Genomic DNA, 26,955 nt, shown 5'->3' with positions numbered 1-26,955 from the left:
ATATTTTAGTTTTTATTTATTATTACCAGTGTGTAAAGGCATAATGTTATGCAATACTTCATCATCATCAAATTCCTGCCATGTACCCTCAAGGGGTGTACAGGATATGACAGTACTACATGAAAAAATTACATCATTACTAACTTCCTATCTACAATTTTCCTCCAAATCAGTCTGTTACTTGTCAAGACTCCAACATTATCAGATCTTATATTTCTATCGTCTAAGGCACTTTGTACCGTATCAATCCACCTATATCTTGGTCTTCCTCTGGGTCGTTTTCCTGCCAACCTGGCAGAGAACACTTGTTTTGCTAATCTTTCCTCTCCCATTCTATTTAAGTGACTATACCATCTGAGATTAGCTCTGCTAATGCATTCCTGGATGCTGACAATGTCCAGTTCTTTCCTAATATCCTCATTTTTAATATGATATTGCCATTGATGCCATCTGTTCACGCCTCTAATCTTTCTCAGGACTCTCATATCTGCGGTCTCTAGTCTTTGGTCAAGTGTTTTACTTCTGACCCAGCTTTCAGATCCATAAGTTAAAAGTGGTTTGAACACAGTCTTGTATACAGCTAATTTAGTGTTCCGACTAATTTCTTTCTTATTCCATATGAATTTATTCAATTGACTTCCCACCATACCAGCTTTGCTGATTCTGTTGTCTATTTCTATATGTAGTTTACCATCTTCAGTAAAAATTGTGCCTAAGTAGCTGAAATGTTTTACTTGTTCCACCGGTTCTCCATTCACAACACAGTTGACATTTTCAATGATTCTGCCTATTTTCATTGCAATACTTCTGTTTTTATTTTATTTTGTTTGTTACTATGGAGACGGGCGAGAAATAGCTGTGGCGTGCGTGAATGGCAAGATATTGTATTGAACGGAGAGAAGGAATTGACATAAACAGAGCATGAGAAACATTTTTGGTGGGAAAATAGAAGGGAAGTATATAAGCTAAGAGCAGAGAAAAATGGGGCTCTTTTCTTTATCAGGACAGACCACTCAGGGATAAGAGAGCATTTTAGTATAGCACAGGCAGACTAGGAAAATACGGAGTAGCAGAAAAGGAATGCAAAGGATTGCTGTAACTAGAACCTTAGTGCTGTAATTAAGCTATTAAATTACCGGGAAAGTATTAGGCAACTGAGAATAATTCTAGAAGTTAAAGAATTACTGTGTGTTCCAGTTCGCACTCTGTTAAAATTTCATGAATGAAATTTTAACAGAGTGCAAATTAATCAAATAGTGTTAAGGAAGGAATGAGCATTTTCCTTTATCCAAATACGTCCATACATGTAAAGTGCAACCATAAAAAGTTCAGTTATCATTGAGAAGATTTTTTCTATTTAGTGCTGCCATAGTGTGCGAAATAAATACAGTTATTTAGCGTGCCCATAGTGAAATTGAGGAGCAAAGGATTTACCCAGTAAGAACTGTCCATTTATGTGTTACTTCAGTTCAGAAATATATGTGTGATTCCTCCTGTTATTCCCCGCATTAACTATAACGTTTTTTGCTGAAATCAGCCGGAGTAAGAAGTATGAAGATGTATACTTGTGAAGCAATTGTTGCCACCATTAATGTATTGAAACTTTGCTGACTATGTGATAATAGTAAAAATTGTTATTAAGAGATTTTGTGATATTGAACTCTATTAGAATTTAATTCAATGTTGTGAAAGCTGTAAGTTTGACAGCAGAATGATCATAGATTGAATCTATAAGATGTTGTATACTAAGATATTTATATTATTTTCTTGTCGGAGTTGAGCTTAAGTGTATATTATATAACCCTGAATTAAATGTTTTGTTTTATTGATTTTAAATTTGTGTTTGCCTGAATCTTGTTTATTGCACCGTTCATAAAATTATCGGACCTAGCGGGAGCTTTAAAATTAAGAGATAAACTTGGCCTGTATAAGAAATAAAGTTACTACAAAAAAATTAGTTATTGGTTGGTTCCACTATATTCCAATAGACTAATCTAGATATAGAGTGGTGCAGTCTAAAAATATAAATTTCTCTATATTAAAATTAGTAATCAACCAGCAACTAATTACTTGTTTAAAAACTAAGTTAAAACAAGATGGCGGATCGAATACAAGGAAGAAGTACGATCTAACAGCAGGAAAAAAACCCAGAGGAAGACCAAGATACATGCGGACTGATACGGTAAAAAGTGCCTTAGAAGACAGAAATATAAGATCTGATAATGTTGGTAACAGACTGAATTGGAGGAAAATTGTACATAAGAGGTTAGTAATGATGTAAATTTTTCATGTAGTACTATGATACCCTCAAGAGGTGTATCATATGTACACCCCTTGAGGGTGCATGGCAGGAATTTGACGATGATTTTTCTCCCCTTCCCACCAGAAGTCAAGCCAGCATTGTCAACAGTTGACCAAATGAGTATTAGTTTAGTATACTGTGTGTGTGTGTGTGCTGTAAGATGGCCTTTCTCTTTGTGTGTATGTGTGTGTATACACACACACACACACACACACTCCAGATTATGACCTTCATATGAAGGTTGAACTATTGGTAATTATTTTGGTTTATACAAAATTGAGCATAACCCTAACATGATGGTTGTCTCCATACTTTATTATGATGACAGACAAAAACAATATGATTTCATTACTTTCATTTATGGAACATAAATATATCAAAAAAAAAAAAAAATGTTCCACATACCATATTCCTCACGAATATCAGGTGAAACATGAGCAGAGTAATCAAAATATGTGACATTCCATCTGTTATTAAAAAAACAAAAATGAAAATTTCAGTCATGTTTTTATATAATAAACTGAAGAACAGTTTCAATATTTTCTAATAAAAATGGAAAAAATGTGTACCTGCAATAAAGTAATAAGATAAATGTGATTATAAAGAAAACTATAATAAATAGAAGAGCAAAACACTATCCACAATGTAATGACCAAAATTAAATAATTCATTGCTGAATATTGCAATACGTAATTCAAGTTAGTAATTATATTAATTAAAAACTAGAGTAATTGACTAAGTGCCATATACTGTAAGATATCTTGACAAATTTTCGTTACGCTATTATAATTATGATGAATGAATTATATTACTGAATGATCACAAATAAATAAGCTTAGTGGACATCCATGGCATCTATATGAGGTGTGGTTATTAAATAACGAGACAAGGTGCACTGTGAATAATGTACTCATAGCAGTGGGATGCGCTTGCACCGTGAATGACCTTGAAAGTTCTAGAAGCAGTTGAGATAAGCATTGTTCGCTGTCACTTGTAGTTAGTCTGTAGGCAGTTATAAAAGAAACGTGTGAAGTTGCTTTGCTGGAATAATGTCTATCGTTAACCTCGAGCAGCGCATTAATCTCAAATTCCTTGTGAAATTGAAGAAATCACTGACCAAGTGTTTGAGACTGTTGTAGGAGGTGTAAGTGATAATGTAATGTCACATGCCTGAATGTTTGAATGGCACAAACGCTTTGCTGAAGGATGAGAAAACGTTGAAGAACGAACAATAGGGTTGCCCTGTCACAAAACGTTGCGAAAAATTAACGCAATTGTCTGCAACGATCGCCAATTAAACATTCAGATGATAGCAGACGTGCACATTAATAAGGAGACTGTACAACAAATTTTGCATGAGCAACTGAACATGAACAAAGACTGCACCAAAATGGTTCCCAAAAACTTGTCTCAGGAGCAGAAAGATATCTGGAAACAAATCTGCATTGATATCATGGAATGGCTGACAGCGGAGTCAGACTTACAGGAAGATATCATCACATGTCATGAGACATGAATTTTCAAGTACGATTCAGAAACAAAGAGACAATTGATGCACTGGAAAACTCCCATGTCACCAAGAATGAAAAAAGCAAGAATGAGCAAGTCAAAACTGAAGGCAATGCTGATTGTTTTTTTTATATCAGTGGCATGATAATGGTTGAATGGGTACCAGAGGGTCAGACAGTTAACCAACATTATTACCTTGAAGTTCTGGCCAAGCAGAGAGAATGAGTGAGGAAGAAGAGACCCGACCTGTGGAAGAACAATGCATGGATTCTCCATCAGGACAACACTCCAGCCCACAGTGCACTGTCTGTAAAGCAGTATCTGGCTGATAAGAAGATCCCAGTGTTGGACCATCCACCTTACTCGCCAGACTTAGCTCCATGCAACTTTTACCTTTTTTCAAAGTTGAAATCCGCATTAAAGGGCACCCATTTTCAGTCATTGGATGAGGTCAAGGAGAAAATGGCAGCACTACTGAAACAGATGACACCTGATGACTTGCAGATCTGCTTCCAACAATTGAAAATTCGTATGAAATGGTGTATAGATGGAGGATGGGAGCATGTTGATGGGGATAACAATTAAGTTGTACAATTGTAATAATAAACCATATTTTTGCAACCAGTCTTGTTATTTAATAACCGCACCTCATACATATCAACAAATCTTATTACAATCAAAGTAATAAGAAGATTCATCTTCAGGTTAATATTAATATGTTCATCTTCAGATGAAATATGTCCAGTAAGGTCTACTTCATTGTATATATTAAAAATTCAACCTAATTCGAATCCATAATGCAAAATATCATGGTTAGTTTTATCATTGCTCTTCACATGAAAATCGCCCCTTTTGACACTAACTTTTAAAAATATGATCCCCTTCCCCCATAACTCATCACCATCAAATTCCTGCCATATGCACTCACTCAAGGTGTGAACAGGATATTATGATAGAACTACACGAAAAGTTACATCATTACTAATTTCTGATTGACAATTTTCTTCCAAATTAATCTGTTATTAGTCAAGACTACAACATTATCAGATCTTATATTTCTGTTTTTTAAGACACTTTTTACCATATAAATCCAGCTAGATGTTCATCTTCCTCTGGGTCTTTTTCCTGCCAGCCTGACAAAGAACATATTTCACTAATCTTTCCTCTTCCATTCTGCTTAAGAGATTGTACCATCTGAGATTATCTCTGCTAACACATTCATAAATGCTAACAATGTCAACTGCTTTCATAATATCCTCATTTTTAATATGATATTGCCATTGATGCCATCATCTATTCACTCCCTTCATCTTGCTCAGACCTCTCATATCTGTGATCAAGTGTTTATTTCTAACCCAGTTTCCATATCCACAAGTTAAAATTGGTTTGAACAGTGTCTTGTATATTTTAGGGTTTTGACTAATTTTTTTCTCTTATTCCATGTAAATTTAATCAGTTGACTTCCTACCACAGCAGCTTTGCTAATTCTGTTGTCAACTTCCATATTTCATTTGACACTTTCACTAAAAATTGTGCCTAAATAGCAGAAATGACTTACTTGTTCTATAGGTTCTCCATTCAGGAGGAAGTTGATGTTTTCAATGTTTCTGCTTATTTTCGATATCTTTGTCCTTTTTATTGCTGATTTTCATAGCAATTTTATTACAACAGTTATTCAATTTAATCAAGGAATCTGGCAGACCTGTACTGTATTTATGTAGAAATATAACATCATCTGCATAAAGTAATGAGCTGAGATTAACAACTCCAATTTTGTCATCAGGTTTACTACCATTTTCCTCTATAATGCGATCCATATGGATAATGCATAACAGAGTTAAAATTGTTAAACAGGAGATAATGTACATCCTTGTCCCACACCTGATTTAACATCAAACCAAACCATTCTTCTGTACCTCCTTCAATTCTAACTTCTGACCTACACCTCAAAGATGAAGTATTCTTAAGTTTTAAAAGAGGTATACCGTGAGTAGACATGTCGATACAAAATTAATAACGGAAAAAAAACTCACGCACAAAGATTATTTAATAGTATAATTTTCGCCTGTGTGTCACAGGCATCTTCAGTACATATTAAGCTCAAATTAAACAATAACTGACAATTCTAAAAAGCGCCACCTAAGTAGCTGGTGTAAGATAACTAAAAAGGTCAATAAATTTCCTAAAAAAAAAAAAAAATTAATACAATAAAAAGTTAGGAAAGATTAGCTGATTTGTAAAGTACTATCTCCCATAAAGGGGATAGACGTAAGCCGTCAGATCTGTTTAAGTTAGGAGAATGAAGTAGAGTTTCACATGTTTCTTTAGAAAGGCGTTCCATAAGGAACTGACTTTTGTGAAGAACTCTCATCTTTCTCCAATGAACTCTATGTCTAGTGAAGATGGCATGTTCTGCAAGTCCAGACTTTTCAGGTTTAAAGTATTCAATATAAGATTGGTGTTCTTCTAGCCGAATAGAGGCAGATCTTCCCGTTTGTCCGAATGAGAAGATCTGCCTCTATTCGGCTAGAAGAACACCAATCTTATATTGAATACTTTAAACCTGAAAAGTCTGGACTTGCAGAACATGCCATCTTCACTAGACATAGAGTTCATTGGAGAAAGATGAGAGTTCTTCACAAAAGTCAGTTCCTTATGGAACACCTTTCTAAAGAAATATGTGAAACTCTACTTCATTCTCCTAACTTAAACAGATCTGACGGCTTACGTCTATCCCCTTTATGGGAGATAGTACTTTACAAATCAGCTAATCTTTCCTAACTTTTTATTGTATTGATTTTTTTTTAATTTTTTTTTTTAAGGAAATTTATTGATCTTTTCAGTTATCTTACACCAGCTACTTAGGTGTTGCTTTTTGGAATTGTCAGTTATTGTTTAATTTGAGCTTAATATGTACTGAAGATGCCTGTGACACACAGGCGAAAATTATACTATAAAATAATCTTTGTACGTGAGTTTTTTTTCCGTTATTAATTTTGTATCGATGAAATATTCTTGATATCATGTCTTATTCACCATATAAAAGTAGTGCTTTGAAGAGCTTTCCTCTTGGCACCCATGATTTCTCAACTATCAAAGTGAAATCTGATCTTGACAACCTCTATCTAGCCTGAATCTAGCTTGTTCTTCATCAAGTTTCTTTCCACAATCCTTCTTAGCCATTTCTCAAATTTTCTTTCTTTTAAGGTTACATGGTGGTCAGTATTCACAGTGAAAAACTTATGGAGACAAAACATGTGTTGGAGTAATTACATTACTTATAATTAAGAAAATAACACTCAACGTTTAGAACTCTCTATCGAGGTCATCATCAGGAAAACATACATATGTAGGACACAAGCTATATGACACTACACAAAAGTAAGATAAATCTAAATGCTTTGTTAATCATTTACCCTAGCCTGACCTATGGTTAAAAAAAAAAATATATTTTTTTTTTTTTTTTTTCCACCAGAGGGCTAGGGTAAACAATTAACAAGGCATTTAGAATGATGGATTAATAATTCTAAAAATCTGGAGGACTTATCTGCAACCAATATAGCATCCAGAACATGATGGCAGATCTGTAACACATCAACTTTCCTATCATCCCTCCAAGAATATCATGTCATTAAAACCCTTCTGAATAGATCCACCACTGTCTGTTCCAACCAGATTATCCTCACATCTGAATTCTCCTTTATTTGCTATACTTTCCTATCCAATGACTATAATGCCAAAAAAAATTTAACAAAATATCCATTGTTGCAGACCTGATAGACAACATCCCACTATGTAATTCAAATTGTATTCTTGTTAGATTTCACCTCACACCAGATGGCTTCAAACTCACTGCCACATGAAATACTGTTAGTAGAAGTAGTAGTACTACAATCATAGGTCTCAACTCTAACTGGATTCAAGTATGATATCATTAGCAGCACGCTCCCTCCTCTCTATCTTTCCTAATAATACTGTACCATTTACACTCAATACCAGGTAGTATGCCTGATTCTGATAGCTAGCTCTCACTAATGCCTACAATCTGAGGTTCCAACATATTGACCATGGCAACAAGCTCTGCTACTCCAAGGATTCGTATACAGACATAATAATCTACCTGCATGTTCTTTTGTATACTCTTGTCTGCATGACACAGTTGGACAATTTGCAGATTTCTATTCTTCTCTATTGCCTTATACATATAGACATCTTTGCACACATTTGATGGTACGAACTGGATGAACACAAAGTTGAATCATTCTCTCCTCATCAGCATTTCCATGATAAAACCCATTGCTGTCATTAACACACTATTTGCTACACAGTATATGATATATATTTCTTGTTCTTTAAGATGGATATTACTTGCTCTTTCAGTTTGTCCATAATACAATAAGTTGAATGAGCAAGGAACCTTTTACACCCACATGGAACAAAGAGGGGAGAGAATTAATCCTTAGGAGAGTGAATACAGAACATCATATGAGGTTTGAAAGCAGTGCAACAATTATTTCTTTAAAGTTCTGACTTTTTTTCCTTATATGCAAGGTGCTTTGATATAAGGAATTGTAGTAGCATGACTGTAATCTTTATTCTGTCAGGAATGTGAGATACGAGTACCCATCGTATCTAATGACATGAAGAACAAATGTATCAGTTGCTAGTGATGAAGAAATGCATTGCCAAATAGAAAAGATGAGCACAAAAAAAAGAGTAACCATAATGGGAAACTTTAATTATCCAAATATTGATTGGGTAGCAGTAGAATCTCAAGAGAAGAATGAATGAAAATGAATTTAATAAGCTGCTGCAGGACAACTTCCTCAAGCATCATGTGACAGAAAGAAAATATCAAAGAGTGTTAGATTTAATTATAGTGTCAGAGTGTGATTTTGTTAAGATAAAACTATTCTTCCTCCAATTGGTGACAGTGATCATGCAGTACTCACTCGAGAAGTGACCAAGTTTATGAATGTTCCACTCAGAAAAGATTACATGCTGAACTACAAAGCATGAAATTATGACCAAGTGAGGAGCATATGAGTTCAACGGATTGGTAACGGTTGCTAGATTACTTAAATATAAAGAGCCAATAGGCTTCACTTCGGAGATGTAACATTATTTAAATTAAGGGGATATGAAATCCCACATTGTTTCAAAACCGAATAAGAAACTCAAAGATCGGAATCAAAGAGTTTCATGCCGATTATAGTAAACTATAAAAGTATCAGCGAATACTAGTGTAAGCTAAAGCACGTAGTACAAACTAGGGCAACTCGTAGCAAAGGTGGGTAAAGCTCTGATCACTATTCTTAGTATTTCCCATAATGTAAAACACATCTACTAGGAGATGTATGATGTTATACATTATGGTATTAATTTGGTCTACCTACTCACTGATGAGACCTCAATAAAGGTCAAAACCAGTCTAGGGAGTGACCTCCCACCATAATGTATAACATCATATATCTCCTAGGAGATGTGTTTTACATTATGGGAAATACTAAGAATAGTGATCAGAGCTTTACTCACCTTTGCTACGAGTTGCCCTACATGCATTAGCTTACGCTAGTATTTGCCGATACCTTTATAGTTTACTATATTCGGCATGAAACTCTTTGATTCCAATCTTTGAGTTTCTTATTTGGTTTTGAAACAATCGGGTTGCTAGATGGAAAAAATACTGACAGTGTATGGGAAGCATTTAAACAATACTGAAATAATGTGATATTAGAATATGTCCCAAGAGTTTGAAGAATAAATACAGTAGGAGTGAAATGGATGTGTAATCTTATTATGCATGAAATTCATAAGAAAAGGTTGGTGTGTAAGGAATACCGTGTACATAAGGATGAGGTCCGTTATGAAAATTATAAGCAGCAAGCTAGAAAAGTCACAACTGTTGCATGGAAAACAAAGTCTGAGTATGAAAAGAAACTGGCTCTGCATGCTAAAGACAACCCACAAGAATTCTCTTGATATGCTACAAGTAAAAAAAAAAGAATGAAGAATTTAGCAATAGGGACTGATAGGATATCAGCAAGGATACCAAAGAGTGTTCAGCTGAACTGGGTATCCCTTTTACCAGGCTATATAATTTGAGTCTCAGAACAGGGAAGATTTTGCAGGAAAGGTAAGAATGTATGGTTATTCCATTCCACAAGGATGGTCTAGAGACCAATGTATCCTAAATCTCCACCACCACTCTTGAGATACTGATTGGTTAATGGCTGGATAATAGGTTGACAGTGAATGTCTATTTTGCAATGAACAGCATGGGTTTACTAAAGGAAGCTCATGTTGCAGCAACTTGCTCACATTCTATAATAATGTTATCATTGAACTAGACAAGAGGAATGGATACTTTTGGATTTTGCTAAAGCTTTTTACATAATACAGAATGGAAGACCGTTACATAAATTTATAAGTTGGGAGAATATGGGCTTGGATTATAAAATATTAGCGTGGATAAGAAAATGGCTGACTGATAGATATTAAAAAGTGGTATATGGGGAATGTGAGTCTGCAAGATGTAAAGTAACTAGTGGTGTACTACATGGATCAGTCCTCGGTCCACTGTTATTTAATCTCTACATTAATGACATTGGGAAGGATTTGACAGGTGACATACAGCTATTTGTTAATGATGCAAAGATAGGTAAAGTAAGCAGGAATGCTGCTGATACAGCATGGAAGAATGTTGCATAAACTGGAGAATATGGATTTGGATTATAAAATATTTAAGGATACTTGCAGAATGATTTGAATGGGCTGAAACTGTGGGCATGGGAATATGGATGTCAGGTCAGTGTCAAGAAATGCAAAATCATGCACTTTGGCATGATTAGATATCAAATGTTGTATTATATTGGTGGGATTATGCTAGAAGAAACTGATAAGGCTAGCGATCTTCAAGTGCTAGTAGATAGCAAGTTGAAGTTCAGGAGCCATGTAGCAAAGATTACAAATAGAATTCAAAAGATAATTTATATGCTAAAAACAAACTTTGATATATAAAGATAAGGGTGTCATTTTTCCTCTTTACAAGCACTTGATAAGACATCACTTAGTGCACAAGTCTGGTCTCCTGGTTTCCATTGTGATTCTGATATTAAAAATGATATCAGAATTGTGGAATGCTGATTACGAAGATAGATTGAGAATTTGTAGAATGCAGACACTAGCAAACAGAAGAAAGAGGGTGATATGATTAAGACTTACAAACTTCTGAAGGGTCATACAGGAATTCAGTTAATGGAATTTTTCATTTTATAAGGGTGGAAAAAGGACAAGAGGGCATCCTTGGAAGCTGAGAATGGATGCAGCCATAAAAAGGAGGTGAGGGCTAGATTTTTCTCTCATATGTGGTGCATTTTTGGAATGGATTGCCACTGGATGTTGTATGTGCAAGCTGTGTGAATGAATTCAAGAATAAGCATGATAGCTGATGTGTGTAGTATGTGGCATCTCTAGATGAGTCTCCCTGACTCCCTGGAGGTCTCTCTTAATAATACTAATAATTCTCTTCTCCTCTCAATGCAGCATGGAAATTAATTAACATTAACATGATGGAAGTTTTTTCACTTCGCTATGCTACCAATTACATATTTGGTTTTATCCTTTATCCAAGTGTAAGCAAACAAAGTTTGCGCCCGAAATATTTTCAGGACGGGGCAACTTGTGGTAAAGGTAGTATAAATTCTGATAACTTGCCTTAATATCCCATAATGCAGAGCACATATCCTTATGGGTATGTATAATGCTATGCATTATGGAAAGGATCATTACCCAGACCAGTTTCGACCTTCATTGAGGTCTTGTTAGTGGGAGCTAGACCCAGAGGTGGTGATACTAAGGTGGAAATAATGCAAAAGTCATTCCATAATGCATAGCATTATACATACCCATAAGGATATGTGCTCTGCATTATAGGATACTAAGGCAAGTGATCAGAACTTATATAACCTTTACCACGAGTTGCCCCAGTCCTGAAAATATTTCAGGAGCAAACTTTGTTTGCTTACACTTGGATAAAGGATTAAACCAAATATGTAACTGGTAGCATAGCCAAGTAAAACGACTTCCATCAACTATCTCTAATCCAGACAATTTTAATAATAAGATGTTGATAACTTTTGGCAACTGGTATATGGTGATATGACTTTTGCATGACTTCTACCTTAGTATCACCACCTCTGGGTCTAGCTCCCACTGACAATTTTAACATGTTGCTCCAAAGGCATTGAAATTTTTGCCTATACAAAACATGGTCTGAATAGACATACAGCAGATGGTCAGCATTGTGATTAGATCTTAGATACCAGCTTTTCATTTTTTTTTTTTTATGTCAGCTGCTAAGTCTGATATTTTGGAAATTCATCCACTTCTTTCTTAGCAATTTGCATTATGGGATACTAAGGCAAGTGATCGGAACTTATACCACCTTTACCACGAGTTGCCCTAGTCCTGAAAATATTTCAGGCACAAGCATTGTTTGCTTACACTTGGATAAAGGATTAAACCAAATATGTAATTGGTAAAATTAACACGGTTGTAATTTTAACATGCTGCTCCAAAGGCATTAAAATTTTTGCCTATACAAAACATGGTCTGAATAGACATACAGCAGATGGTCAGCATTGTGATTAGATCTTAGATACCAGCTTTTCGTTTTTTTTTTATGTCAGCTGCTAAGTCTGATATTTTGGAAATTCATCCACTTCTTTCTTAGGCAGAACCATAGGCAGAAATATGTGTCATTGCCCAATTCTTATTTTTGTTGTTTGCTCTTATCACTCCTCGATGTTTGCCATTCAAGAAGATCATCCTAATTTTTAATGTTGAATAGTACTGCTGCTCTTTCCTGCTCATTATTGTCTGAATATACCAACTTGTATTTGTTATTCAGTAAAAGCTGTTATAATGACCTAGTACCTCTCTAATTCTTCTGCCAGTTCCACTTCTTCTCCATATATTGATAGTGCTAATCTTGAATCCTGCTGATGGCAATTTGGAGTTTATTCCAGTAGTTGACTTTTCACAGTTTACTCTAGTTTCCTGTTGATAACAGCATTGATCTTGTTTATTTATTAATGCCCCAGACAGCATGAAAATTTATCATGTTGTAGCATTATTTTGTTTTTGCTTAAGCCAGTACAGAATATAGTTTTGTCAGCTAAATTTCCTGTCCATCCTCATTTCTTCTGCATTCAGGCAGATACCTGTAATGGGGGTGCACCACAAGAGGGTGAAGAAGATTGCACATTAGGTCAGAAACCCTTGTCAGTTCACCAACCCATTCTCAAGAATTCATTTAGTATCTAATCAGTTTGCAGCACACTCTTGAGAACCACTGTTCTATATTGTAAGATATCCTTACTATCTAGTATGTTTCTATCATCTACTCCTCTCTTTCAGTTCCACAAACTTTGAAACCACATTCCATCAGTTTCTGCTCATATTTGCAATTCCATAAGCAAATTATTACTTTGGTTACCTGTTTCTAGATCTTTACGAACTCACTCACTCACTCTCTCAGAATCCAGGTGACCATGCATAGTGATTCAGATATGCTAATATCAATATCTTGTAAAGTGAAAGAATTACTTCCTTTTTCTTGCAAGTTGGTGTTCTCTTCAACATTGCAGTTATCTGATATGACTCAACTACTTTAACAGTGTAGCCTTAAACTTTAGTTCTGTGTCATTGTGTAACTCCTAAGTTTTTTTACATTCTCGGCTACTTGCAGCAAATTCTCATTAATTAATATAATACTCTGTTTACAATGCCTCATTTGAATTGCGTAACATTATGTTTATTGAACTGTTATTCATTGTCCTCATAACCAACATGTTCAAGTCAGTCTAGAGGAATTCTGTATCAAATGAGGTCTCTCCCCTCTCTCTTCCCCCTCTTATCTTAACATCACCATTTGTCCTGAAGTACTATTTAGAAGTATTGGTATAGTTTTATTTTATTTTTTCTCTCTTAGTAACTGAATATTATTATTATTATTATTATATAGTATCTCTATGGAGTCTGGAGACTGATTGTGGGAGATCCAAACTAACTGAAACACATTATTAAAAATTATGGACACAATTACCATGTTATCATAAAACTTCAGTTTAATATAAATCAAAATAATCACTCAATGTTTCAACCTTCATATCAGTGTCATCATCTGGAGTATACACACACACACACACACACACACACACACACACACACACATATATATATATATATATACAAAGAAACAAGATACATTACAATCTACATGGTATGTTAAAGTCACAGTAATTTGGTCAACTGTTAAAACTACTGGCCTGACCTCCAGTAAAAAAAAAAACACCTTACTACATCAAAGCTGGAATCCTGTTATTATTATTATTATCTATACACAAAACCTATCATACCTCTCCATAAACTCATTCACTGTCAGGAAACTGACAACTAATTCTAGCAATTCATTCTACTCATTTTCCACTCTCCATGCAAAAATCTAGTCTGCATATCCTTGTCAACCACACTCGTAGAGAACTTCCATGATTGACTCCTAGTTCTTGTTATTATCATTATAATTTTTTTTATTATTTATTATATATAATATGTAAGAGGATATATAATATATAAATATATATAATATATATTATTTATTATATATAAGAGGAAACCTCCAGGAAGTCAGGAACTCATCAAGGAAGTCCATACTATTCACACCAGCTGCCATACCTTTTCTTGAATTCATTCATACTACTTGCACACACAACATCCAACAGCAACCCATTCCAATCATGCACCACTATATGAGAGAAAAATCTAGCACTCACCCCCTTCTTGACAGCATTCATTCTCAACTTCCAGGGATTCTCATGTGTTCTTTCCCCACAATCCATAAATGAAAAATTCCATTTACTGAAATTCTGCATAACCCTTTCAGAAGTTTGTAACTCTCAATCTTATCATCCCTCTTTCTCCTGTTTGCTAGTGTCTGCAGCCTACAAATTCTCAATCTGTCTTCATAATCAGTATTCCACAATCCTGATATCATTTTTCCACTGTATCAGAGTCACCATGAAAACCAGGACAGCAGACCTGCACATAATAATTCAAGTGAGGTCTTATCAAGCAAGGCCTTGTAAAGAGGCAAAATGACTTCCTTATCTTTACCTGTCAAAATCTTTACATTATCTTTACACACACACACACACATATGCAATCATTTATATATATATATATATATATAAAATTATTGCAATATTAATGGTGAACTGTATTTTAAATGTTTCCATGAAGTTACATATTTCTTGTGAAATTATTATTTCCTCCTCTCTTCCATTTTCAACTTTAGATCATATGTAGAATATCTAAATATATAAAATATGTAAAATTTCACAACCTTTAACCTATCCACACAGGGAGCATTCCACAGACCTGTCACCAGCTTAGCCATTCGTCTTTGAATCCTCTCTACCACCGTCTGATACCCAAGAAATTCAGGTGACCAAATCTGTGTGCAGTAGTCAAGATGGGGTTGAATCATAGCTTTATAAAGAGGGATAATTACTTCCCTATCTTTACTTGTTTTTCAACACCAATTAGTCCTCTGAGACATTTTACCAACTTTTACAGTATGCCCTCTGAACTTCAAATCTCTGTCCATCATTATCCCCAAGTCCTTACTTCATCAATTCCATATCAAATCCAGTATATCATCAGTATGATACATGGTATGCAACCTTTTCAACATTACATTTTGCAACATTAAATTGGCAATCATTATCCTTTGCACACAACAGTTTGTTTAAATCATCCTGCAGGATATCTACAATACTCTCTTAGTACAGAACCGTGAGGTAATTTACTAGTCACTTCCTTCTCCTAGATTCCACTACACCGTTTACTACTTGCTGGTATCTATCTGTCAACCATCACTCTATCCATGCTGCTAGTTTGCAGCAAACCTTAATATGATAACACACTACTTTTGTATTTCCACTGCTTTTCTATGGATGTCTCTTTGATAGTATGTTTAGTTATGTTGAATTTGAGGGTTTCAGTAGCTGACTTTTAGCTTTTCACCTTATTGTCCTGATAATCACGGCAAGAGCCATATCTAACTAATTGATGCCTCAGCTGCTGACATTTAATTTTGTTGTACAATCATATTTGAAGTATAATTTCATCAGCTTTCCAATTTGCCAGCTCATTCTTATTCATTAACTATTCACATGAATTTCTTGTAGTTAAGTGCATCGTGGTAAGTGTAGGATTGGATATTGTGCTGGCTACTTGGCAGATCATTACATCTTCTGTTCAGATATCTTTCAAATTATCTAAATTTGATCCTTAAGTGATCCCTATTAATATTAAACATGTACAGTAAGATCCCAGTTAACACTACTTCATTCAATGCTGTTTTGTAAACGTTTCGTAAAATGGCAATTCTCCGATTCCTTGAACTTGTCACCTTCAGGCAATAATGCTCAATAACAGAGTGTATATTCCCCAGATTCTATGCCTTTGAGTTGATAATACTGAATGTAAATGTACTGACTCTTTTAGTAATTCAATGTGTGTCTAGTACAAAATACACGTTAGCTATTAAATAGTACATACAGTAGTTTTTGAATTAGTTAAAAAATAATTTCTTCTTTTTTTTTTGAGTCATGTTCAGAAAAAATGGGGAAAATGAAAAATCAAAGATGCAGCAAAAACATTTCCCTTGATGTAAATTTATAGGTGTTAAGGTAGTTAGAAGCAGGTGAACATCAAGTTGATATAGGTGCTTCTCTAAACTTAACATCTAGTGGAAGAATAATTATGATAAATGAAGGCAAAATAAGTTCATCTGCAACTACAATCTCAAACTTTTCAGAAACAAAGGTAATCCACTCAAGAAACCATATTCTTGAAGAAATTGAAAGAAAAGGCTTTGTAATTGGGTGAACGATCAAACATGCCCACAAGGCAGTTAATCATAATGGAAAAGGCAAGAAACGTTTTTACACATATTCAAGAAGAAATAGGAGAAATGACAGAAACATATACACCTAGCAGAGGATGGTTTGATAAATTTAAAAAGCACAGTATGTATCCTACATAGAATATGTATCACTGGAGAAGTGGCAAGTTCTATATAAACTTATACACAAAGGTAGCTAGCTATGTATATAAGTTTATATATAATAATATTGTTGAATAAAACTTCAATACTGTTATATATATTTTTATTTTCACCTTTCCCTATTTATATAAGATTAAATGACCTTGATCAGAACTGTTTCATTTAGCACTCTAAATTCTAAGAATGTATCAGCATTAACCAGGGTCTTAGTATATTTCAATGCTGGTATAAGCTCATCTTCATGTTTAATGGAATGAAAACAGCACAATAAAATAATTCCTCATAGGTTTAATGATTCTAGTATTTCATCTTTGTCACACAGACATCATCTGAGATGGAGTGCAAAATTTGTAATAATGCACACAAAAACAAACAGTAAGTGACAGTTTTACATTAGAAGCCTCATGTCTCCTATGGGTGCTGGTAGCCAGCCTTGGCTGATGAATGGGAGGTCTAAGAAGTAGTGCTCCCTCAATCTTAGGAAGTTTCAAACAACCATATTTATTAATGCTCGATTTTTTTCCATTTGATTCTGTGCATTTTTTCCCATTTGATTCTCTGCAAGGTGTCCAACACATGGGCATCTAGACCTGACTGACTATGGTTTGGTGGTGGTTATATCATTATTATTACTAAGAGTGATCTCCAGGGAGGGAGTACAGACAGACGGACGGACACACACACACACACACACCAGCTATCATACTTATTCGTGAATTCATTCACATTCTTGCACATAAAACATCCAATGGCAATCCATTCCAATCATGCACCACCATATGAGAGAAAAATCTAGCCTCTCCCCTTTATAGCTGCATCCATTCTCAGCTTCTAAGGATGCCCTCTTGTCCTTTTTCCACTCTCTATAAAATAAAAATTCCATCAACTGAATGTAAGACCCTTTCAGAAGTTTATAAGTCTCAATCATATCACCACTCTTTCTCCTGTTTGCTAATGTCTGTAGTCTACAAATTCTAAATCTGTCTTCATATTCAGTATTCCACAATCCTGATAATATTTTTAACACTCTCCTTTGCACTCTCCCCAATACATCAGAATCAGAAAAGAAACCAGGAGACTAGCCCTGCACAAAATAGTGCAACTGAGGTCTTATCAAGGCCTTATAAAGAGGCAAAATGACATCCTTATCTTTACATGTGAACATTCGTTTCAGCATTGTAATTATCTTTTGAGTTATATTTGCAACCTTTAGTTGCACTATTTTGTGCAGGTCTAGTCTCCTGGTTTGCATTGTGATTCTGATATATTGGGAAGAATGCAAAGGAGAGTGTTAAAAATATTATCTACATGGCTCTGAACTTCAGCTTTCTATCTACTAACACTTCAAGATCTCTAGCCTCATCAGTTTCATCTAGCATAATCCCACCAATATAATACAACATTGGACATCTAATCAAGGCAAAATGAATGACTTTACATTTACTGACATTGAACAGACATCCATTTTCTCATGCCTACAATTCTAGCCTATTCAAATCATTCTGCAAGTACTGCATATCAGCATCATTCCTGATTACTCTACTTATCTTTGCATCATCAGCAAATAGCTGTATGTCACTTGTCAAATCCTTCTTCCCAATAATGTACAGATTGAATAACAGTGAACCAAGCACTGATCCTTGTGGTACACACTGGTTACCTTAAATCTTGCAGACTTACATCCCCTGTATACAACTTTTTAATATTTGACATACAACTTTTTAATATTTGACAGGCAGCCATCCTCTTATCCATGCTAATATTTTATAATCCAAACCCATATTTTCCCAATTTATAAATTTATGCAATGGTCTTCCATGCTGTTTTATGTAAAAAGCATTAGCAAAATCCAAAAGTATCATGGTGTATCCATTCCCCTTGTCTAGTTCAATGATAACATTATAGAATGTGAGCAAATTGCTAAAACATGACCTTCCCTTAGTAAACCCATGTTGCTCATTGGAAAGTAGAGATTAAGTGTCAATCCATTTCTGAATGCGAGCCCTAACAAATTTTTTGACTTTCAGCACCACTCCTGAGATACTAATTGGTCAATAGTTGGATACATCAGTCTTTGCACCACCACCATCATGCAATGGAATTACCATATGTTCTTTCCATTCCTACAGAATCTTCCCTGTTCTGAGACTCATATTAAACAGTCTGGTCAAAGGAATAGCCAATTCATCTGAACACTCTTTAAGCACACGTGCTGATATCCCATCAGTCCCTATTGCTGAATTCTTATTCAGTCTGTGCAACAGCTCTAATACCTCCTCTTCATACACTTGAGTTTCTTCATTCAGTGAAGAGGTAGCAGTGAATACAATGTTGCATACACCAGGTTGATAGCTTTTAGCAAAATGGGCACTCATTAGTTGAACAACCTCTTCTGCATCTGTCATCCTAACACCATCTGCATTCAGAAGAGTTATTCTTTCATATTCATTCTTTCTTTTACTTGCAGCATATTGAGAGAATTCTTGTAGGTTGTCTTTAGTATGCACAGCCAGTTTCTTTTCTTACTCAGACTTAGCTTTCCGTACAACAGTTATGACTATTCTAGACTGCTGCTTATAATTTTCATAATGGACATCATTCTTATGCACACAGTATTCCTTCCAATCTGTTTCATACAAATTTCTTACTTAATGAGATTACACATCCATTTGACTCCTACCCTATTTATTCTTCGAAGTCTCGGAACACATTCTGATATTGCATCATTTAAGTGTTTTTTAAATGCTTCCCATGCACTGTCAATATTCTTCCCATCCAGCAACCGTTAGCAATCTGTTCAACTCAGTATACTCCTCAGTTGGTCATAATTTCCTGCTTTGTAGTTCAGGATGTAACCTTTTCTGAATGGAACATTCATAAATTTAGTCACTTCTTAAGTGAGTGCCACATGACCACTGTCACCAACTGGAGGCAGAATAGTTTCATCTTAACTAAAACACCCTCTGACACTATAATCAAATCTAGCACTGTTTGACCTCAAGTTCCTTCTGTTACATGCTGCTTGAGGAAGTTATCTTGCAACAGCTCAATAAATTCAGTTTCATTCTTCTTATGAGATTCTACTGCTACCCAATCAAAATTTGGATAATTAAAGTCTCCTATTATGATTAATCTTTTTCCGCCCATCGTCTCTATTTGGTGATGCATTTATTCATCACTAGCCACTGATCCACCAAATCTGTAACAACACCCCACTATGTAATTGATCTTGTTAGAGTCCACCTCACACCAGATGGCTTCAAACTCACTGCCACATGAAATTTTGTTAGTAGTAGTAGTACTACTACTACAATCATAAGTCTCAACTCCAAATGAATTCAAGCCATTCGATATCATTAGCAGTATGCCCCATCCTCTTCTATCCTTCACACACGATACCAGTTAGTATATTTGATTCTGATAGCCAGGTCTCACTAATGCCTACAATCTGAGGTCCCAACATATTGACCAAGGCAAAACTTTAACTCTTTGTTTCTGATACTCCTAGCATTTGTGTACAAACATAATAATCTATCTGCATGTTCTTCTGTATACACTTGTCTGCAGTTTGCATGACACTTGGACAACTTGCAAATCTCTATTCTTTTCTAGTGCCTTATATATATATATATATATATATATATAGTGATTTTTACACACATTTGATGGATCTGAACCAGATGAATACAAAGTCGAAATCGTTCTCTCCTCATAATCATTTCCATGATAATGTCCATCCCAATCATTAGCACAATTATATAACATTGTTGCTCTTACACTCATATTCTCACTATTTTTCTATTATAATTTAGTTTCACTGACACTCTGTGTTAGGTCTCATACCAGTTATTAGTTTTTCAAGACTCCAAACACATTCAGTTGTAACCTGTCCCTCTTATACAAATCTAATCTTCCCTCAAACTCGCTCCACACATCCAAAAACGTGCATCCATTCCTTCTACATAACCTACACATAGAATCATTTACCATCATAGCCCTTCTTAATTCATTTTTATCATGTCAAGGTAATATACTTACTATTTTCACTTTCTCTCTCTTCACTCTCACCTCATCCAACAACCCTTTCATGTCCCCTCTCATACTGAACCGATCACTAGTTAAGTCGTTAGTACCTACTACAATTACGTTAGCACCTGTTACTATTCAGGTGGGTTAAATATCAGAATGAAATATCTGCTCACTTCAGCAACCAATGGCATGACCTTGGCATGGCAAACCCAGAATGCTGAAAACTGGAGTAGGTTCTATTAAGAATTTAATGATTTCGATGTAATTTCAATAATCTTTATGAAAAATCTGAAAATCTCAAGATATGCAAGAAAACTATACTAACTGGAAGAATGAGAAAACTGATCATCAATATTAGTATCTTGCTTAATTGATTATATCAAATTATATGCATGATGATGATCAAATTATATGATATAATCAATATATTTCTAATAATTCATAAAGCAGATATTTAATATATTTACTAGAGGGATAAAGAAAGAAAAATAAAAGAAGAGAGAATGATTAACCCTATTCCAATGCAAACCAATCAAATAACAAAAAACAAATCTTACCTCTTTTCTCTAGTCTTGCTGTCATACATTGTAATCTGAAATTCTAAAGAAACATAGGTATGACTTTCATTTAAGCCTTATAATAAAAATTTTAAATTAAAAGACAAAATTTTCTGCGAAAATTAGCAATTGTTTCTATGGCTAGATTTTTAAAAAGTATTATATAAATGCTAATTTCAATTTTAACCAAAGGAAAATATATTTCTGAAATCAGTTAAGGATAAGATCATTACTGATAATGGTTATTTATTTACTTTTTTTTTTTTTGCATGCATTTATTTTTGTTTTGATAACTTTTAGGAATATAGCAAATCACATGGTCTTGCCTTCTTAATATGTACTTTTTCGTGTTGTCATTTTGTGTGCATATTGTAACTTAACATATTCAACACAAGAATGAAAGCAGATACAATAGATGCACATTATAGTAAACACCACTATAACGAACTACAGAAGTGTCCTGGCACAAAGCCTATAGAACCAGTGCTATTTTAAGCTTTCACCATTACAAACAATAAAAGCTAAATTTCTTGCAAATAATGTCACAATCAATATACAAAGGAAATGGCTGGAAAATATAACAAATGGTAAATAAAACAAAAGAAAAGGATATGGTACACTGAGAAAAGAACACAAAGGATTGGCAAGGACCACAGATAGCACACAAAATGACAACATGAAAAAGTAAAAATGTAAGCAATAATAGGAGACATAAATGACTAGAAGAGCATGACATTATAAAAATCTAGAATTAATGTTTAAATTTTGAAAGGTTACCTTAGGCTGAATTAATGTCGTTTACCTGAAATCTTCATAATGAACTATCATAAACATGTACAGCCTGTAAAAATTTAGGATTTTACAATTAATATCAAAAATTTAGGTCAAAAATTCTAAATCAGAAAAACTCAGCCCATCTTCAAAAATCCAGCGATACACACAATTTACTGATGTAGTAAAAAGCAGAGGCATGAATCATGAATTTGAGTGAGCGTCAAATAGAAGCAACAACAACAACCACAGTACATCTTGTAGGATTAATATTAATTCCAACAAAAAGGTGGTACTTGTAACTTTGTTGAATCTGATATTCCAAGCAGAGGATGTCAAATCTTGAATCCTCTCTTTCTGACCTTCTTTGGCTTTAGTCTTTGTTGCCCCATAATGTATCATTCATCTACTATTTCTATCACCTCCCCCTAATTTGAAAATAAGCTTGATTTCCTGTAGCCCCACTACCAAAATAAAGGAGTGAATCTCTCTTGGTGACTTTGCTGTTGACAACTTCAACTGGCTTCCTTTTTACAATTCCAGTGACTTGGTCTTACACTGGGTCTTTTTTCTGCCACTTGCATCAAACGTGTTTTGCTAATCTTTCTATTCCAATTCTGTTTTACTAACTATACTATCTTAGATCAGTCCAGATCACACATTCCTGAATGCAAACAATGTCAATTTCATTTGTAATCTCTTCATTTTTAATGATTCTTAAACTGATGATATCTTCAGGTCCACATTCTTTCTCAGAACTATCATATCTGTCTGCTCTAATATTTGAATATTTGATCAATTCTTTATTTCTAGCCCAAATCTCAGATCCATAACATAAAACTGTTTTGAACACTGTCTTGTATATTACTAGTTTAGTATTTTGAATAATTTCTCTCTTCTTTCCATATAAATTTATTCAAATTGCTCCCCAAAAAACTGTGAGTCAAAATATTTTAATAGTCCTATAGGTTCTCCATTTTAATACAGCTGAAGCTGTTCTATGTTCCACCCTATTTTCGTAAATTTGGACTTTTGATTACTGATGTCCAATGCTAAATTAGTTATGGCTGTTGTTTAATTTAAAGTTACTACACAATCCTATATGTGTTTAGAAGTACAACATTATTTGCATATTGCAAAGAGTTAAGTATGATATATTCGATTCTAGTATCAGGTTTAACCACTTTCTTTAAAGCAATTCACACAGATGATGAACAAGAGTGGAGATAAATATACATAAATGTCTTACACCTGATTTTACATTAAACCATCTTTCCTTATTTCCTTTAATTCTAACTGCTGACTTATGACTCAAATATAGATCATGTGCTGATCTGTATAATGTCCCATTTAAATCATAACATATGCCTTTTCCAGAGCTACAAAACTTAAATATAGATCATGTTGGAGATTTAGTGGAGTATCAAGAACACTAAGAAAGGATTAAAAACTAATTTTAATGCTACCAATATTATGTCTGTCACTGACACATCTTCAGGGAGTACAAATCACACTTGATTTTTACTTGATTTGTACTTTAATTCACAATTAAACACATGGGTGACTCTAAAGTCCTTAGTAGAGAAATTCCATTGTAATTCTCACATTCATCTTTATTCCCTTTTTTATCAATGGATTCTATAAAAGCTCTACTCTAATTATCTGGAATTCGACCTTTGGACCAAACCCTCTGAATTGTGCAGTGTAGCTACTGCAAAACTTTTATACCTCCATATTTAAGCATTTCTGGTTAAATATCATCTACTCCAGCTGCCTTTCCACATTTTAAGTTTTTTATGAATCTACATATTTCTTGATGATGTAGATTCTTTCTACATCATCAAAAAATGATGATGTAGAAAAAAATCATCATTTCTTGATGATTTTTTCTACATCAAGAAATTTCTACATTTCTTGATGTAGAAAAAGCCAACATTTGATGGCTTTTTCTACATCAAATGTTGATATGTACTCCTGCATAGATTCCTCTTGAAAATTTTCTGCTATGGTTCTGTGACAGAACCGTAGCAGAAAATTTTCAAGAGGAATGTTCATTTCACAATCTTTCAAAGTAACTAATCCACACATTTAGGATTCTTCAGTTTTCATGTCATCTTTATTATCTGCGATTCCTTTTACAGTACTCTTTTCTCTATTTGTAAGATTTTTCAATAACCCCTTCCCATCTTGATATTTATTTTCTATATTCTTACTGGTCTTACCATGAATTTTGTTTAGCTACTTTCACACATAGCTTAGCTTTCTTACATTTTTCTGTATTTTTTTAGCTCATCTGCTGATTTAGTTGCTAGAAACTTTTAGTACGCTTTCTTCTTGTCCAGAACCTCTTTACTTCCTGTATTTGCCACAGTGTTCTTATTTTTCTTATCTTTGCAGACAACTTCACCGCATGTGCCTCCCTTGCCACTGAGAAGATTAAGTTTGGTTTTTGTTTTAGTCAATAATGTTTGCACAGTGAAGTCTGCAGTTTACCTGTAAAAGCTGCTTACCTTTACTTATCTTAGAACTTTCTTAAATGCTGTTCTTTTCAATGTGATAATCATTTTTATCCTACTTAAAACTAAGTGGTCACTTAGTTTTAAGTGAGGATTTAAGGTCATTAAGTTTACTTAAAACTAAGATGGTCACCTTCAAATCCTCTGTAGACTCTTGTATCTATCCTGAACTAGCATGAAGATGTCCCTATCAATAACAAGACAGTCAATGACACTTTAATTTCTTGTGTCTTCTCTTTTCACATGAACTTTTGTACAACTTTATGTTGGGACATGGCATTAGTAATGACTAGTCCATATCCTGAGCAGAAATCCAGCAGATACTTTACTGCTATTATTAGCCCTACCCTTTTCACCAAATTCTCCCAATATATTTCTATACACCTGGTGGAATTCATTTCCTACATTCTTGTTTAGATGTCCAACAAAGACCACTTTCCATTTTCAGTGCTTCTACAAGTTCAATTTTCTTTCTATTAATATTCCTTATGGACATATTCAATTCTTCTGATGCTGGGTTGTTGTCATTCTTCTTCTAGATGTTGAGTGGAGTTTGTTCCAGTAGTTGACTTTTTGCTGTTTTCCTTGGTTCCAGACAAAAACAGCAGGGACCTTGTTTAACCAAGCGATGTCCAAGCTGGCATGAAATCACATAATGTTGAGAGTACCATTTGGTCAGCTAAGTTACAAATTGCCAGCTCATCTTTGTTCATTCAGTACCTAGTCGATATACCTACCTACCAATGGATACACCATGAAGGTAAGGAATGCATGTTAGGTCAGAAGCACTAGTCTGGTATTATCTGCATTCCTTAATGAATTCCACATTCTGGTCTTGAATAATGAATTCTGGTCTTGCAGACCATGCTCTGGATACATGCCACAGAATACGGTGGAAGAAAGCCACGGTAATACACCATAGTAAATTCAAATTTGAAAGGCTATTCATGGAATTAGCCTCAGCCCTAAGAAACATGCCAAACCTCAACAAATTTGGTTGCATGAGACTGCCCCAAATTTGGGAGACTTACATCAGAAGACCTTCAGCCCAACGGCCAAGAATACCTACATACCCCTCTAGGGGACACCATCAGGACTTCTAGGAGAAACAATAGCTTCCTGCTTCATCCTCATTTACTGTGTGTAGTGCCTGCATGCACGTCTTTATTTTAAGTTCCTGTGAAGATGGCAATGTGACGTTGCCGAAATATTGGAAATATAGATTAAAGTTTAATTTAATTTATATCCTTTGTACGTTGTAAATTCCTTAAGTTATTTAATAAGAATTCCACATTCCTTAATGAAGCCAAATAACTGGGAGGTCTCCTCCCAATTATTTGGCTTCTTTAGCTGTGATAATTTGCTGGATTCTGCTTGCTATAACACACAAGACAATACAGTTACATAACTGGAAAAAAATTGTAAAAGACAAAGAAAAGCAATGATGTCATATTTTGGTGCACCTCTAATGTTGGGGGGAAAATATACACTCTTAGGTCAGAGTTGGCCTTAAAATGACCATCTCCCAAATTTTTGGTACAATAATGCAACCATATTTGTTGAGGATTAGGGAGTGCTTTATTGCTACTGCCAACTCCAAATAAGTTGCTTCTACTTGTAATAACAACTTCACCATAGCATTGCCATTTTCTTCCTATCTAATTTGCATGTGATACAGCATTCAGGAATATCTCAAGTGTGGTCTACTGATTCAGTAGACCCTTGAATGCTGCTTATATTCTTCAAAACAAATGTTAATAGATCCTTATGCCTGTCCATAGTAAAATGGTCTACTATGGACAGACATAAGGATCTATTAACATTTGTTTGTAATGTAAGAATAGATGGAGTGTATTCTTAGGTGAATGAATGAATGAATGATGGTTGCTAGTTTGACATGTAGTTTGAACAGGGTGTGGAGATTATGTGCCTCAGATATATGAGAATAAGAATGGTTTTGTCTTCGTGTTTTATTTTTTTCTTTCTTCTCTCTCTCTCTCTGTGTGAGAGAGAGAGAGAGAGTATCTGGGGAGGTTAGACAGTGTCTAGTAGTTTACATATTTTATAAAAATTGTAACCATTGGATAAAAATGTGTAAAGCAGAATAACCCATATACATCTTAGGGAAACTGAAATTTC

General features: G+C 34.5%; 1 protein-coding gene across 3 annotated transcripts in view; it reads right to left on the bottom strand.

The window, feature by feature from the left end:
• Window positions 1-26,955, bottom strand: part of LOC150105228 (serine/threonine-protein kinase/endoribonuclease IRE1-like) — a 543,187-nt gene that overhangs the window by 426,449 nt on the left and 89,783 nt on the right. For all 3 annotated transcript variants that reach the window (XM_090396205.1, XM_090396206.1, XM_090396207.1), the window contains 2 exons: window positions 21,530-21,572; window positions 2,708-2,769 (listed from right to left, as the gene is read on the bottom strand). In XM_090396205.1, coding sequence (XP_090252331.1) covers window positions 2,708-2,769; window positions 21,530-21,572 — 105 coding nt within the window. The remainder of the gene's footprint in view (window positions 1-2,707; window positions 2,770-21,529; window positions 21,573-26,955) is intronic.

The sequence above is a fragment of the Typopeltis vanoorti genome, chromosome 7, assembly GCF_054136105.1.
Source record: "Typopeltis vanoorti isolate ZY-2024b chromosome 7, IOZ_Tvanoo_1.0, whole genome shotgun sequence".
Taxonomy (NCBI): domain Eukaryota; kingdom Metazoa; phylum Arthropoda; class Arachnida; order Uropygi; family Thelyphonidae; genus Typopeltis; species Typopeltis vanoorti.
This window is presented reverse-complemented; position numbering and strand designations above follow the sequence as displayed.